The 16,973-nt window shown below is 53.1% G+C and overlaps 1 protein-coding gene and 1 long non-coding RNA gene across 7 annotated transcripts in view; one reads left to right on the top strand and one right to left on the bottom strand.

Annotated features, from left to right (window-relative positions):
* The window catches only part of LOC310659616, a 169,785-nt gene that overhangs the window by 79,892 nt on the left and 72,920 nt on the right, over nt 1-16,973 (top strand). The gene's annotated exons all lie outside the window — the stretch shown is intronic.
* Nucleotides 1-16,973, bottom strand: part of LOC310659370 (phospholipid-transporting ATPase ID-like) — a 75,447-nt gene that overhangs the window by 2,832 nt on the left and 55,642 nt on the right. For all 6 annotated transcript variants that reach the window (XM_083402699.1, XM_083402697.1, XM_083402695.1 and 3 more), the window contains 11 exons: nt 16,510-16,625; nt 15,452-15,616; nt 13,551-13,662; nt 12,306-12,411; nt 11,249-11,393; nt 9,565-9,748; nt 8,004-8,227; nt 5,749-5,832; nt 3,832-4,077; nt 1,559-1,697; nt 175-305 (listed from right to left, as the gene is read on the bottom strand). In XM_083402699.1, the coding sequence (XP_083258825.1) occupies nt 175-305; nt 1,559-1,697; nt 3,832-4,077; nt 5,749-5,832; nt 8,004-8,227; nt 9,565-9,748; nt 11,249-11,393; nt 12,306-12,411; nt 13,551-13,662; nt 15,452-15,616; nt 16,510-16,625 (1,652 nt within the window). The remainder of the gene's footprint in view (nt 1-174; nt 306-1,558; nt 1,698-3,831; nt 4,078-5,748; nt 5,833-8,003; nt 8,228-9,564; nt 9,749-11,248; nt 11,394-12,305; nt 12,412-13,550; nt 13,663-15,451; nt 15,617-16,509; nt 16,626-16,973) is intronic.

Genomic DNA, 16,973 nt, shown 5'->3' with positions numbered 1-16,973 from the left:
ATCCGCACTCGCCTCTCAGCCACAGATGGCCGGGGTCACTTGGCCCCTGGGATGGCAGGAAGCATCGCAGAAGCAGGCCCTCCTTGTGCCCCCTCCTCACCTCACCACTTAGAGGCAAGCAGCCCCCCCCCGAAGCACCTGTGGCCTCTACGTGCCAGGAGGGGGGGGCCTTACCTGGTCGCTGATGGTGGGCTTGAGCTGCACCTTCAGGAAGCGGAAGCCGACGACGGGGAGGACGCAGAGGGTGACGCAGAGGAAGATGGACAGCCAGACGTTGGGCTGGTTCAGGGTGTTCCGAGCCGAGCCTGGCAGGGAGAAGAAGAAGCGGGCAGGCGATGCCGCCGCCTGAGACTGCTGCTGGCACACAGTGGGCAGAAGAAGCAGGGCTGGAGGTCCTGGGGGTCAGCGATTGGCGGAGAAACTGATTCCCAAGTTGAGGGTCGCTTTCAGGACATGGGACTCTACGCGGGGCTGCCCTTGAGACTGACCCAGAAACTCCAGCGGGTGCAGAATGCCGCGGCGAGACTCCTTACGGGGTCCTCGCTGTGGGGTCACATTCACCCAGTGCTATGCCAACTGCACTGGCTCCAGGTGGAGGACAGGGTCAGGTTTTAAGCTCTATATGGCCTAGGACCCTCGTACCTACGGGACCGCCTCTCCTGGTATGCCCCACAGAGGACCTTACAGTCTTCAGACAAAAACACCTTGGAGATCCCGGGCCACAGGGAGGTTCGGCTGGCCTCAACCAGAGCCAGGGCTTTTTCGGCTGTGGCTCCGATCTGGTGGAATGCTCTGTCCCAAGAGACCAGGGACCTGCGGGACTTGACATCTTTCCGCAGGGCCTGCAAGACAGAGCCATTCCACCAAGCCTTTGGCCAAGGCACAGCCTGACCCCCTCCTTTGGTAATTCTTCATAGAACTCTAGCCCAGTGGTTGCCATCAATTTGATTTGAACTGATTTTAGAATGAATTGATTTTAGAATGCTGTGTTATTTTTATTGTTGTTAGCTGCTCTGAGCCCGGCTTCGGCTGGGGAGGGCGGGATATAATTAATTTTTTTTTTAATGACGATGATGATGATGATGCAGGGGCCAGGGGGAACGAGGAGCCTCCAGGGTCCTGTTGCTCCGGAGGCCCTTCCTGCCTGTGATTCCTGCATAGCAAGGAGTTGAGCTGGATGACCCCTGGGGGTCCCTTTCGGCTCTACAGTTCCACGATTCTGTGATTCCACATCTGCCTTTCCGCCCCTTCGCCCCTGAAGGACACCGTTGCCCAAGGAGCATAATCATAGAACCACAAAACTGCAAAGTTAGAAATGGGTCCCAAGGGTCATTGAGCCGAACCCTGCGCAAGGCAGGTGCCCACCAACCTTTGCCCCCGATTGCAGCCCTTGGCACCCCCCTGGTCTGCCAGCTGCCTTTGCTCAGGGCTCCCCAGGGCCCCTTTGCACGCCCAAGGACCGTTCTGTGGCTCCCCCCTGCCCTTGTCCCTGGAAGAAGGTGGCTCTACGGCCCACGAGCCAGAAAGGGGGCTGCCTGCCGACCCCCCCAATACCCACCGACGAAGGGGAAGGAGCCGGTGAAGATGAGGTAGGTGCCGTCGCTGTACATGGTGAAGGTGATGGCAAAGTACATGGCCAGGCTGCCCCAGATGAAGAGCTGGTTGACGGCCGTCCAGTAGGCAGTGTCCAGGCCCATCTGCAAGAGGGAGGCCAAGGAGAGCGTGAGAGGAGGAGGACAGCAGGAGAAGCCGTGATCAGGCCAGGGGCCCCTCCAGACCCCAGTTCTCTCAGGGGCCAAACAGATGCCCCACAGGGGAGACTGGCAAGCAAGCCTCTCAAAAGCATCGCTGCCTCCTGGCTAGGAGCCCTCGAAAGCCCTCTCCTCCTCTATGAATTTGTCCAATCCTCTTTTAAAGCCGTCACAACACCCAGTGGCAGGGAGTTCCAAAGTTTAACTATGTGCTGTGTGAAGAAGTCCTTCCTTTTCTCTGGCCTGGATCTTCTTCCCACATTCAGCTTCCCTGGATGCCCAGATAGTTCTAGAGAGAGGGAGGGAGAAAAACTCTGCCCCTCCCCTCAATGCCAGGCGTTTTGTAAACCTCTATCGTGCCCCCCCTTCCCTGCCTCTATCGTGCCCCCCTTCCCTGCCTTTTCTCTAAACTGAAAAGTCCCCAGCGCTGCAGTTTTTCTTCCCTGGGGAGTCACTGTACAGTCAAACCTTGTTGTCGAACGTAATCCGTTCCGGGAGCCTGTTTGGCTTCCAAAATGTTCAAGAACCAAGGCATGGCTTCTAATCCCCTTCCCCTCTTTCCTTTTTCCTTTCTCCTTCTGTGATGGAACTTCTGTGAAGTCCATTTGGGGACTTTCCTGGCTTTTTTCTGGCCCACGTAGTTGGCCTTGGTGAAGATTTGACGTTTTCATCCCCAAAAAGTTTTTCATTTGAGTTTCTACTGAAATGAGGCTGCATTTTAATGTTGTGTTTTAATCCTATTCTTAAGTTGTGTTTTAATCAATTGTTTTTATACCTGGTGTTAGCCGCCCTGAGCCCGGTCTTGGCTGGGGAGGGCAGGGTATAAATAAAATTTATTATATTATTATTATGAATTGGCTGCAAGAGCCTCTTGCATTCAAGAGGAAGCTGCGAGAGACTTTTGGCTTCCAAAAAATGTTCAGAAAACGGAGCATTTGCTTGGGTTTTTGGCGTTTGGGAGCCAAAACATTCCAAAACAGAGGTGTTCTCTTTGACTGTCATCCCATGGTTCTCTCTCTCTCTTCTCCCCTCTGTTCTCTGCTATGCTGAAGAGGTCTTCATCCCACCCTAAACTCCCCAAGGAACTCCAGCCTCCCAGAAATAGGGACAGGCATTGACCCTTGCTTCTCTCACTCCAGGCAAGGCCATTCATTTGCAAAATCCTAACCCTGCTCCCATATCTCCTGCCACCCCATGGACCACTTGGAAGTTGCTGAGGGTGTCAGCTCCTACCCCCCCCCCACCTGAGGTCCACTCCAAGGGCCTTCTGGCGATTCCCTCCCTGCGAGAAGCCAAGTTATAGGGAACCAGGCAGAGTGCCTTCTCGGTGGTGGCACCTGCCCTGTGGAAAGCCCTCCCACCAGATGTCAAAGAGAACAACAACTACCAGACTTTTAGAAGACATCTGAAGGCAGCCCTGTTTAGGGAAGCTTTTAATGTTTAAGAGGTTATTGTATTTTAGTGTTTTGTTGGAAGCCGCCCAGAGTGGCTGGGGAAACCAAGCCAGATGGGCGGGGTATAAATATAATAATAAAATAATAATAATAATAATAATAATAATAATAATAATAATAATAATAAATTTATTATTATTATTATTATTATTATTATTATTATTATTATTATTATTATCAGACCAGAATAAATTCTGGCCCACTTTAACACTCCCTGAAATATACTCAGAGTAGAGAGTGGATTTCATGCCCTTTATTCGGCTCATAGTGGTGAGGAGGAATGGAAGTTCCCCCAGAATGTCTGCTTTATATACATTATTTACACAATGGGCCCCACGTGATTGGCTAATTCTGGGATTCACCTGTAGGCCAATCAGGTTGCAGATTCCCTTCTACCTGAAGCTGGATTGGGTGGCTCCTGTGGACCAATCAGACTGCTGCATTCTGAATCCTATTGTTCTAGGACCAATCAGACTGCTGCCTTTTGGATCCTATTCAACTCAGTACATAACACTCCCCATCCCAATATGTCATTTTGCTGCATCAGCTGAGGACAGGAAGTCTTGCATTCTCCCCGTGGGCCTGGCAGAGGCCCCAGGGCCCAGCCCTGGCAGGCGACTCCTTACCTGGACGGAGACCACAATGAGCAGGCAGGTCTGGGCCATGAGTGCGAAGGACTGGTAGTCGGCGATGGCCTTCCCGTCGCTCCTCAGGGAGTCAAAGAGCGTCCCGTAGGGGACGAAGAAGAGGACCAGGGAGCTGTAGACGCTGTAGAGGACGCACTTGACAAACTCCTTCTTGTTGAAGTAGAGGTTCTGCTGGCCGGGCATGTAGAGCTGCGGGAATTGCAGGCTCCACCGGTCATCCACGTCCTGGGGGTGGGAAGTGGAGGGCGTGTGTTTTGAGATGGCAAATAAGGCGGCTGCCCACCCCTCCTCGCCCACCCTGAAGAATCCGCCCTTGACATGCTCCACTTCTGCAAAGCCTTCAGCTCAAACTGGCAGAACTCACTCACCCTCAAACCAAAAGTAAGTTGAAGCCACGCAGGGCCGGCCCACCTATGAGGCAACTGCCTCAGGCGGCAGGACCAACAGGAGAAGCAGATTCGGACGCAGGTCTTTATCCCCACCCCCTCCTTGCTCCGTATATAGATCTTCTCTCAGCCCTTCCTCCCTGGCAGGAAGGGGGCACCTTTTTGTGGCTTGCCTCAGGTGGCAAAGTGTCTTGGGCCGGCCTGACAAACCATAATAATATGCAACCCTGCAATGCTTTGGGGTCTATTGTGACACAGACCCACATCTTTTCCCTTTCCCTCCATCTGCACAAGGCTGTGACGGGCTGTTTTGTACGTGGATTAGAGATGGCCACCTAGATCGCCTCCTGCCCCATAGAAGAGCCCCATTCCAGATGCAACATCAGCATCTCTGACCCACCAGTTATTCCCAACTGACAGTCTGCTCCCCTGCTCTTTCCCTTAGGAATGTTCTTCTAAGTTTCTGGTTTTATATACAGTCATACCTCGGGATAAATACGCTTCAGGTTGAGTGCGTTACTTCCGGGTTTCGCCGCTCACGCATGTGCAGACAGTAAAAATGACGTCACGCGCACGCGCAGATGTGCTGTTGTGTCTTACGTTCTGTTTGGGATGCGAACGGGGCTCCAGAATGGATCTAGTTCGCATCCCAAGGTAGCACTGTATAAGATTTTATTAAAGCTTCTCATAATACAGTACAATAAAAAACAGACTACAGTGGACCCTCTGGATACAAACTTAATTCGTTCCAGGGTCCGTTTGCACCCTGAAAATTACATAAATAGAGGTGCACTTCTGCGCATGCATACGGCGCGATTTAGCGCTTCTGTGCATGCATACACAGCAAAACCCAGAAGAATACACTTCCGGGTTTGCTGTGGCCGTAACCCGAAGATTCTGTATCCAGAGGGATACGTAAGTAGAGGTATGACTGTAATCCCAAAAACCCCAGAAAGAGCAAGAAGAAGAATTCAAGGTGGACCTTAAGCCTTGTATCACACAGAAATGGGAGGACCATCTTGACTCTCGCCTGAGAGCATCTCTTGCTTCCCCCATTGTCCCACCTCAGGAGATCTTCCCTTCCCTGCCCCGCACTAAGGGGTCCTTGCCCTGTCATCCTTCGCCAAGAAGCCTCAGCGAAAATTGCTTCCACCCGCTGGTCTTAGCCTGGAGCTCTGGGCTTCCAACCCTGGATACTCCCCATTTGGAAAATGCTTCCCTCCCCTCCCAGCCCAGCCCTGCGACAGGGAGGAACCCAGCGCACACTCCTGGGCGGAGCATGCCGGTGCCCACCTGCGCATGCCTGTCTACCTGTGCTGTGCGTGTGCTAAACACAAGGTGAGAGCCTGTGTGTTGGAGGGGCAGCCAGACCCCAGGGCAGCCCCCAGGCAGAGAGAGGCAAGTCACCCCGATGGCAGGGCTGGGGCCAGAAACAGAGCCCTCTGCTCCCAGTGGTGGGGCAAACTCCTGATCGAACGAAGAGGGCAGCAAACAAATCAAGGAGCCGTACCTGGTCAAAGAGGCTCATTCCCAGGACAGGTAAGGAGGTGTACACCATGTTGTAAAGAGTGATGAACCATTCGTCATACACCGTCTGCAGAGACCAAGAGGGGGAGGAAATGAGAAAAGCCCCACGCAGAGCAGCAGCAGAGGCGCAGTCCCAGGGCGCTTGGGCCCAAGGGTGTGTCGGGTGGCCTCTGGTGCAAGCGGGTGGGTGTCCCAAGGGAGGGCTAGCAAGAGAGGAGAACAAGGCCCAGGCAGCTGGGAAGTGGTCGAAAGACAGGGGCAGAAATAAGGAGCCCACAGGGCATGGTCTAAGGTGAGTATCTCAGTGGGGAGGTAAAAGGTAAAGGGACCCCTGACCACTACGTCCAGTCGTGACCGACTCTGGGGTTGCGGCACTCATCTCGCTTTAGTGGCCGAGGGAGCCGGCGTACAGCTTCTGGGTCATGTGGCCAGCAGGACTAAGCCGCTTCTGGCAAACCAGAGAAACTCACAGAAACGCCGTTTACCTTCCCGCCAGAGCAGTACCTATTTATCTACTTGCACTTGACGTGCTTTCGATCTGCTAGGTTGGCAGCAGCAGGGACCGAGCAACGGGAGCTCATCCCGTCATGGGGATTCGAACCACCGACCTTCTGCTCAGCAAGCCCAAGAGGCTCAGTGGTTGACCACAGCGCCACCCGCATCCCTTTTAGTGGGGAGAACCAGGTGGAAATCTCCGCTCAGCAGTGAATTGGGGAGGGGGTGTCTGGAAATGGCCTCCTCTGTCAGCCAGGACAGAGGTGAAAATATTGTTGTGAATTTTTTTGGGGTGGGGTGGTGTCGGTGTCAGTGTGCGCCATGCACCAAATCAGTGACAAATCAGCCTTAGCCCTGGAGTTGTGTCTTGAGGTGCCGCATGCAACCACAGAAACTGGTTTGGGACTGCTTTGGCAAGCTTGCTCTCGGACTCACTACCCCCACAGATAGAGGAGCCCCAAAACAGGGAGGTCCTCAGGACATCGTGTGCGTGGAGCCCCTCAATTCACAACAATATTAAGGATCATAGAACTGTAGAGCTGGAAGGGATCCCAAAGGCCGTCTGGCCTGACCCCGTGCCGTGAAGGGATCACAGCTAAAGCAAGGTGCTGCAAGTTGGCAGGAGCCCTTTGGAAAGGGAAGGAGCCCTCTTGTGTCACTGATCCCCAGGACTGCAGGAGCACCCCTCCTGCGCCCCACCTGCTGCCCATGAACAAAGCTCTGTGCAAAGTCCCCGGGGTGTTCTGGAGCCCTTGGCGCCTGCAAAGAATGGTTGTGAGCACCCTGCATTGCGGGGGGGATGGAACAGATGACCCTTGATGTCCCTTCCAGCTCCACAGTGCTATGACAACATTTTGGAGGTCCCAGGTCGCAAGGTGGTTAGATTGGTCTCAACTAGGGCCAGGGCCTTTTCAGTACTGGCCCTGACTTGGTGGGACGCTCTGTGACAAGAGACTAGTGCCCTGCGGGACTTTCTAAACTGTATTTTAAACCCCCCCCCCTTTTTCCCCTATTAAGTTTTTACTGTGATTTTATTGGTGTTAGCCGCCCTGAGCCCGGCTCTGGCTGGGGCATAAATATCATTATTATTATTATTATTATTATTATTATTATTATTATTATCCAAGGCAGGAAGCTTCCTCCGCCCTTCCTGAACTGTCCCCTCCTGCAAAAGACCCCTACCTGGCAACAAGTGAAATGCAAAAATGAATGAGGGAGTGGAAATCTCAGAGAAGATGGAGAGAACAAAAGGCAAAAGGCAGAGGAAAGAGCAGCTGGCCAGACCTGGAAGGAGCCAGTGTGAGCATGCAAGGAGGGCAGCAGTCAGAAAGAAGGGCAGGGAAGGTGGGGCCCAGCACCCCCAGAGCGCAGGTGCCTGGAGGGTGGGGAGCCCAACGAGGCATTGCCCAGCTCCAGAGGATCCTGAGGGGTGCTCTGTGCAGGCTCAGAGTCTGGATTTGGGGCTGCACAGATCCAGCAAAGCCTGGCAGTCCAGCACAAACTGCTTGGAGGTGTTTTGTTTTTTTAATGGCAATCAAGCAATATATAATTTTTTTAAAAAAAATTTTTTAAGACATAAGTTAACTGAGTAGCTCCACTCTCAGGAGAGGTCCTGGGGTTCTCAGTTCTTGCTTGCTCCTGTCAGAGGAAACGTTGGCAATTCCAGGCGGCAATTTTAAGGGGCGGCCAGCAGAGAGCAGCAGAGGCCTGCCAAAAGGGCCATCTCCTGCCGGCAGGACTCACCTGTGCAGAGAACCCGGAGAAGAAGCCGTACCAGAAGTGGACCAGTGTGAAGGCGAAGTTCTTGTAGAAGAAGTAGGCCAGGAACTTGCACATGCGGATGTAGGACCAGCGCCCGTGGACCAGGAGCAGCCGCTGCAAGTAGCGGAACTGCGCAAAGGAGAAGTCGCTGGACAGGACGGCCTGCATCCCCTCCTGGCCGCTGATGCCCACGCCAATGTGGGCGGCTGGAAGAGAGGGAGAGGGGGCCCGGAGGCAGCCGCGTCAGGCCAAGGGGGTCCAGCGCCCTGCTGCCCCCGGGGCCAAGCAGGCACCCCCCTGGAAAGGGGGCTACAAGCAGCAGCAGCAGCAGCAGCCTCTGCCCTTGTGCTTCCAGCAACTGGCACTCAGGGGCATCCAATGGGGCAATAATTGGCATGAGTCTGTGCCCCCTGCCAGCCCCCTGCCTGTGCCCACCTCTCCTACACAGGTTTCCCCCACCATCTGCTTTCTTACAAATAAAGTGGGGGAGGGGAGGATCGACTCTTGACTCATTTCATTACTATACCTCTTTAAATTTTTAAGAAAAAAAACCTCAAGGCGCTTTACGACCTACATTCAAACATTAAACAGCACATTTCAAAACAAAACATACAGAAGAACATCAGCTGCACCATATACATTCAAAACGAGTCGTTAGCAGGAAACTGAAATTGTGTCGTAAAACAAAGCCTTACAAAGGAAGGTCGAGAACAGACATTTGAAAGAGCATAATTAGCAAGAGAATAAGACATTATCGTATTAAACAAGGATTGAGAGAGTAAGGAGAGATTCTCTGCCTACTTCTGCACCTCTGCAGAACCAGAGAAGAGCCTCCTGGATCAGGCCCGTGGGGGCCCATTTGGTCCGGCCTCCTGTTCTCAGAGTGGCCAAGCAGATTCCTCACATGGGAAACCCGCTAGCAGGATCTGAGCCCAAGAGCCCCCCCCCCCTCCTGGGGTTTCCAGGACCATTGCTGCCTCCAGCCAGGAAGGCAGAGAATCTCCACCCAGGCTAGGAGCCATCGATAGTCCTCTCCTCCATGGATAACTCTAATCCTCTTTTCAATCTCCGGGATCAGGGCCAGAGAGAGAGCACAGCCCCAACCCCACTGGCCCCCCCTTCCTCATCAAATAGAGCCCCCACCCCGTAGCAGATTCCTCTTCTAGCGACAGTCCCAGGTGGGGCTCACCACCCCCAGGAAGTTGCTGGGGGGCAGCCCTCTCTTGGGGCTGGGTGTCCTTCCCACCCCACCCTTGTTTTGCATGTGAGGTCCTTTTAATCCATCCCATTATTCCCCCCACTGCTCAGAAACCGCAGCATCTCGCTTGACAGCCAATTACACACATTTAACTAATGAGAGCATTGGATGCCCCCGAAGGCTGAGGGGCTGCTGTGGAGATTTCTGCAGCGCAATGAGCCGATGAAGTCCTGAAGCTGCTTCTCCCTGGGACTCCCGAGGCTGGATCCTGCCTTCAGTGGCCCAGGTGCCCCCCCTCACAAAGGTACCCCCCCTAGCCTTCTGATGGGCTTGCAGGGCCCTCACCCTTGATCATGCTGACGTCGTTGGCCCCGTCCCCGATGGCCAGCGTGACGGCGTTCTTGTACTTCTTCACCAGCTCCACCACCTGCGCCTTCTGCAGAGGCGTCACCCGGCAGCAGATCACCACCTTGCAGAGGCAGGCCGTGCGCACCAGCTCCAGCTCCAGCTCCCCTTCCTGGGCATAGGCCTGCGAGGGGAGACACACACAGGGAGGGGGGGGGGACAGGAACAATGTGGGATGGGATGCATAAGTAGCAGTCAAGTACAACATGGCTCGTTTTCCTAGAGTGGACATGCAGGGGAATATTTGGTCTAGCCAGTCAAAAACTTCCTGTTTCCTCCTGGCTGGGCCATACTTCCTTTGCATGTGACTAGAGGTGGGCGTGACCTTACCTGTCCAGGTAACAAAAGGACAAGGCACGCAGCACTCTCCCTCTTTGACTTCCTCCATCGCTGGAGCAGCTTTTTAGCTAGAAATGCCCTTTTCTCTTTTAGCCGACAGAGGACACTGGGATTCTCCCCATATGGGATAGACCCACATGTATATACAGTGGTACCTTGGGTTACAGACGCTTCAGGTTACAGACTCCGCTAACCCAGAAATAGTACCTTGGGTTAAGAACTTTCCTTCAGGATGAGAACAGAAATTGTGCGGCAGCAGCAGGAGGCTCCATCAGCAGCAGGAGGCTGAAGTGCTGCTTCAGGTTAAGAACAGTTTCAGGTTAAGAGCAGACCTCCAGAATGAATTAAGTTCTTAACCCGAGGTACCACTGTATCTTAACTAAGTCTGCCTTCAGGGATCCCACTGTGAATTGATGTGAGTAAACTTCAGCGCATCACACACTGCGAGGGTCTGGATGCAGTAGTCTGAGCATCAGGGCTTGACCCCACCAAACACTCATCAAGTGATACAAAAGAGATATTTACATTTCTCTGTTTCCCAGCCAAGTTCATCACATCCTTTTGTCGTCACCTAGGTTTCTAATTGTTTCTGGAATGGCTACCTGTCTGGCACCCAGGTCAGGGGCAGAGGAAGGAGGGGGGGTGCAGTCTGCCCCGGGTGTCACACTGAGGGGGGTGATAAAATTGCAGGTGGCACTCACCACAGGGCCTGCAGCGTGCCCGAATCGCGCATCTTTCCTGGGAGAGACGCAGTGGCTTGGGCACCCGCAGGCTCTGCGCTGCCCCAAATGGTCCGCCCGCTCGCTCCCCGCCGCCAGCTGTAGGGTGACTGAGTGGGAGGAGGCAGGCAGACTCCAGAGCTCCCGCAGTGTGCCCTGCCCCTGGGTACGCCACCCCAGGCGCCCGAGCAGCTTCCTCCGCCGCTGACCCAGGTGTCAGGATGCCAGAGATTATCACTCAGGCAGAGGGGTGGCTGCCCTCCCTCATGTTCCAAGCTACCCCCTTGGTAGCCATTTCCTTCCTGAATAGAGCAACGTTGGAATGGCATGAGTCCGATACTGGAGTGATTTTATATGAATTTCTGAAGTTTCCACAGTGAGCCAGTACATAGATACCTTTATTGCATTTGGTAATGTACAGGAAAAACTGTGATTTGTGGGGCCATTTGCAGAAGTGATTGTGTTGATTTTGGTAGTGGGGGGGGTGTACGCTGTCCGCTGGAGGGGCCAACCCTCCTTTCAACCCTTCCATAGATTCCTGCAACAGCGCCTTGCCAGCTGCTTACCAGGCTGTGCCCATTAATGACCAGGCCGTATTCCCCGTTGGGCTGCTCCTCTGGCAAGACCTTGCAGTTGCCAGACTTCTTGACTTGGAGCTCCATCTCATCGTCCTCCATGGCGGCCTCCTGCGTCATCCTCTTCCTCGCTTTCCTAAGAGAAGACCCACAATAACAAGCACTGGAGTGGTTTTATATGAATTTTTGAGTTTCCCCAAAACAGTAATAAACTTAATAAATGAAATAAGGGAATAATAACAAAAACGTTAGCAATATGCAAACAAGAAGCAAAGCCAGACTCCCACCCCCTAACTAGTAGACAAGCGGACCATCCCTGCTCCTCCCTGGGAGTAGCCCCCCAGCAGGGCCTGAGCTTAGCAGCGCTCTGCCCACCTGCGGCTGCCAGCAGCTGGCAGTCAGGGCATGCTGGGGGGAGAGAGGGGCCCTCTTGCCTAGTAGCCGCCGGCAGCCTTGGATCTGGAGGGCATGTGAGATGTGATAAGTAGCAGTCAAGTACAACATTCCTTGTTTTCTTAGAGTGGACATGCAGGGGGATGTTTGGTCCTGTCAGCAGAAAACTTCCTTTTCCCTCCCTAATGGGACATACTTCCTTTGCATGTGACTAGAGGTGGGCGTGACCGTACCTGTCCAGGTAACAAACGGACAAGGCACGCAGCTCTCTCTCTCTTTGACTTCCTCCGTTGTTGGAGCAGCTTTTTAGCTAGCTATCCCCATACGGGATAGATCCACATGTATATACTTTGTAACTAAGTCTGCCTGCAGGGATCCAACTGTGAACTGAATGTGAGTAAACTTCTTATATATATTTTACACAAGATGGTGGCATGCTTATTCTTTTAAGAGGGATATAAGGGGACTTACCAGGAATCTAATATTAAGAGGCTTAAACAAGCCTGCAACCAGCTACCCGCTGTGCGTTTAAAAGGGGAATGTGAAACTCTGCCAAGTAAAGGAACTTGCTAGCGCAAGTTAGGAAGGATATTAATAAAGAATATATCCTCTCCTGCCTCCCTGAACATTCCCACAGGGCGGAAAAGGCCTTTACCTGAGTTCATGGCGCACTTCCTCAAAGGTGTCCCCCTGGATGAAGAAGATGTCCTTCATGTCGTCATAGAGCATGTTGCAGGAGTAGCCGATGTTCACGGCCGTCTCTGGAGAAGGATCACAGAATGGCAGAGTGGGAGGGGGGTCCTCTAGTCCAGGCCCCTGCAAGGCAGGAATCTCTGGCGGGGGCCCACCCAGCTTCTGCTTCAGCAGCTTCAAGGAAGGAGGAGATGCGCCCCGGAACGCGACCAGCGTTAGGGCCAGGAGGGATCCATCCCTGGCCCCTTGGGGGATGGACTCTCCCTCGCTCATTCTCCCCTTTCGTGGCAACCCCTCTGCCTGAGATGGACCCTTCAGGCTGGGTCAGCTGACCTGAGGGCCCCCTCCATCCCGGACGGCCAGGCGGAAGGCAAGAGCCCCTCCTGCACCCCCACATTGGCCCAGGGATTCCTGAAGCTTCTTGCTCACTCTCCTTCTCACCTCAGCTTGGAGACGGCCTTGCTGGACTTCTTTTGGAAAACCCACCCAAACACCGGAGATGCTTCAAACACACATTTGAAGTTCACAGCTTTCCTCAAAGAAGCCTGGGAACTGTAGTTTGCAAGGGTGAACTGTGGCTCTGGGAGGGGAGAACTACATTTCCCAGGATTCTCTGGGGGAGCTGATGGGCGTTAAATGTGTGTTGGCAATGCTTCAAATGGATTCTTTGCGGTTCATCTCATTTTTCTTGCCTGTGCTTCAAACCACGTCTATCCCCCCTGCGCTCGCTTTAAAGGGCTTTAACTTTTCAGTGCTCTTTGTCTCTTTCTCTTTTGCTCCTGTTGTCTTTGCTCTCCTCTCTCATTACTCTGCTTCTCTCAGACCTCTTATGATCCTGATTTTCTCAGCGCATTCCTCGGATTTGGCCCCTCCAAGCCCACCTCTCTTTCCCAGCTCCTCCCATTTGCTGAGACAACTCCAGGATGACTTAGGGCTGGTGGTTTCAAGGAGGCCAGCCTCACCCATTTTGAGATTCACCCACCAGGCGCTTCTCACCCAGGGGCAGATCAAGGGAGTTCTGCCCCACTGCGCAGGGAGCAGAGGAGGCCCAAAGTCACCCCCATGAATTGAGAAGGTGCTGCGGTGTTCTTTCCGCCCTGTGATGTTACAAAGGATTATGAGATGCACCTCAGAAGGGGGCTGAATCAATTGCCAGCTGTTCTGGGGGGGGGGTGAAAGCAGTGTGTCATCTCCCCCCTGGCAGTACCTTGCTTGTCTCCAGTGAGCACCCAGATTTTAATCTGCGCTTTCCCCAAGGTCTCAATTGTCTGTGGGACGCCGTCTTGCAGCTTGTCCTCGATGGCCGTGGCACCAAGTAACTGCAGAAAGAGGGGGGGGGGTCACAAATGGGTGCTCTGAAAGGGGTGATCAACGGACACCCAGTGAAGTTCGGGGCCCACCCAGACTTTCACTTATCCTGCTGCTTCCCTCCAGGAAAACCCGCCCCATAGCGAGTTGAATTGGAGCAAATGACTGCTGTGTTTTCTGTGGACTGATGTTTGTTCTGATTCAACACTAGAGAGCGGGTTTTCTGGGGAAAGTGGCGAGGCAAACAAAAACCCACTCAGACTCCTGCCTTCTAAGCATGGGACATGGAAGGACAGGTGAGCCCCTAGGTTGAAAGATTCAGGATGGATGGAAGAAAAATCCTTCATCACGCAGTGCAGGGTTAAACTGTGGCTCAGATCCAGTTTGTAGTGTTATAGGAATTCTAAGGTCCTATATATATATAAAACAAATGTTCATAAATGTACAAGGCAAACACATACGTAAGTAAATAAACCATGTGTCTGAAACAGTAAAGAAGAACAATCCTGAAGCATTTTGACTCTCCCAGCGACCTCAACTACTTCTCTGCAGTAAGGGAGGAAAACGGGGAAAGCCTTCCCATTGTGTTTTTGCTTACAGATCCTGTCTTAAGGGCATATTTGTGTATGGATAGTATTTACCACCTCAAAGGAATGGCCAGGCTACCAGAAAAGGCAATTGATAAGGCCTTATCAGGTATCCTGGCAGACAGGAGAGAAGCAACACACTCAAATTTCTGCTGGGGACAGCCTCCTTCGGTGATGTATGGGTGATGTTTTGGGGGGTGGTCTTGAGCTACAGGGTGGGCAATTTCAAAAGTCTATATAAGAACTGCGTGGGAGTGGGGAGAGCCCCCTGTTGCAACAGTTTAATAAAGATCAGGCTTACGAGCTGCTTTGCTTCTCAATATTCTCTGGTTTGCATCTGTTATTTTTCTTCTACCAATAGGGAACCTATTTTAGGACTCTATACGGGCTCTTGGGTACCCCATAAGGGATAAAGGAGCAGTTTTTTCTTATAACAGCAGGTTTCCGCAGGCAACTGCTCAGCCACGATGAGAAGAGGATGCCGAACTGGATGAGCCATTGGCCTGATCCAGGGGGCTCTGTTTATGTCCTCATGACCTCCTAGAAGACAATCTGGCCCAGCGGAGCCCTGGCTGGCTCCATCCCGCCAGCCTGTGGGGCTCCAGGGAAGCGTCCCAGATGAAGGCAGCTCAGGAAGGGGCTTGCAAAATGCGCTCGTACATAGACTCTTAAAACGCAGGAGCAGGAAGGAGCCACGCATCGTTGCGAGTCCAGCCCCAGGGCTCAACAAAGAGCTCTTTAATGAGTGGAAAATCAGAAAAGGAAAAGAGATGCAGAAACTGAAAGGGGGAAGAAGGACATCTCTCCACTGGGGCAGCGAGAATCAGGCAGCATCGGAAAGGCAAAGCCAGGAAGGCACCAAAGGCAGGGGGCTCTACTTTCCTGTAACTCGAACCCACTGGTTTGGGTCCTTCCCTCGGAGCAAGAGAAAGCAAGCCTGCTTGTTATGTTATGCTTCATTGCCATGATTCTTTTTTTGAATGGGTTGACTGAAATACTCGGACAAATTAAAATAAACAAGTAACAACGGCATTCCAAGCCGCTTAAGCTGCAAGGCTGATAGAATCACAGAATTGTAGCGCTGGAAGGAACCGCAGGGGTCATCTAGTCCAACCCTCAGCTAACCCTCACCCTGGCTGACCAACCCCTATTTGCTCCCGTTCGGTGTCTGAGCCTTGGGCGCCCGGCTTCCCTCCTGGGCACCCCCACCTACTATCAGGTCTTTCTCGATTTCTTCGTACAGCTCAGACAGCTTCTCCTCTCGGTCCTGCAGGGCTGTGCTGGCTTCATGGTGACGCTTCTGCCAGTCGGCAAAGGACCTCCTCTCCAGGTCCTTGTAGGCCACAACCAGCGTCCGGAGACCTTCCCCTGCAAACTCCTATAATAATAATAATAATAGTTTATTATTGATACCCGCCCATTGACTGGGTTCCACTCTGGGCGGCTTACAACAGAACACTAAAATACAACAACCTATCAAACATTAAAAGTTTCCCTAAACAGGGCTGCCTTCAGATGTCTTCTAAAAGTTCGGTAGTTATTTTTCTCTTTGACATCTGGTGGGAGGGCGTTCCATAGGGCAGGCACCACCACCGAGAAGGCCCTCTGCCTGGTTCCCTGTAGCTTTGCTTCTCGCAAGGAGGGAACCACCAGAAGGCCCTCGGAGCTGGACCTCAGTGTCTGGGTGAACGATGGGGGTGGAGACGCTCCTTCAGGGATACTGGACAGAGGCCGTTTCAAGGTCAGCACCAACACTTTGACTTGTGCTCGGAAACGTACTGGGAGCCAATGCAGATCTCTCAGGACCAGTGTTATGTGGTCTTGGTGGCCGCTCCCAATCCCCAGTCTAGCTGCCACATTCTGGATTAGTTGTAGTTTCCAGGTCACCTTTAAAGGTAGCCCCACATAGAGCGCATGGCAGTAGTCCAAGCGGGAGATAACCAGAGCATGCACCACTCTGGCGAGACAGTCTGCGGGCATGGAGGGTCACATCCTGCATACCAGATGGAGCTGGCAGACAGCCACCCTGGACACAGAATTGACCTCCATGGACAGCTGTGAGTTCAAAATGACTCCCAGGCTGTGCACCTGGTCCTTCAGGGACTGAGCACAGGAGGGGTCAGGGGAAAGGAGCTCCACAGAGACTCCCCTTCTTAAAGCACCCTCCTTGTGGGTCTCACGAAGCCCCCAGGGGGTGGGCTGGGGTCAGGATGAAGCCGCCAGGGCATCGCTCTGGGGAGGCTCTGCATGCAAACTCTGCTGCCAGCTTACTTCCAAGTACTCGGTAGTCTCCTCCTTAAGAGGTACACAGGAAGGGTGCAGGAGCTCGTACAGGATCGTGTCCGCCCCCTTGCAGTACAGGGTCACCTTGCCGTCGGGGCGACGCACTGGGAAGAAGGGAAGAAGGGCAGAAAATGAGAGGGTGCCCAGAATCGCTCCCCACCCTGGACAGACACACGACACGCGGGCAGAGAGTCAGAGATGGCTGGGGGGAGGGTTTGTCCCCTGTTATGTATTGAGTTGTCTTTGTCAACTGGTGGGACAGTGTTCTTGAAGCTACAAACATGAGTCTGACCAAACTGCGGAAGACAGTGGAAAGCAGGAGTGCTTGGCGTGCTCTGGTCCAGGGGGTCACAAAGAGTCAGACACGACTAAACGACTAAACAACAACAACATGTATTGAGTTGAATAGGATCCAAAATGCAGTAGTCTGATTGGTCCTAGAACAATAGGAT

Source organism: Podarcis tiliguerta (genome assembly GCF_965153285.1).
Source record: "Podarcis tiliguerta genome assembly, chromosome: 11".
Taxonomy (NCBI): Eukaryota; Metazoa; Chordata; class Lepidosauria; order Squamata; family Lacertidae; genus Podarcis; species Podarcis tiliguerta.
The sequence above is the reverse complement of the archived record's forward strand: the minus strand, read 5'-3'. Positions and strand labels throughout refer to the sequence as shown.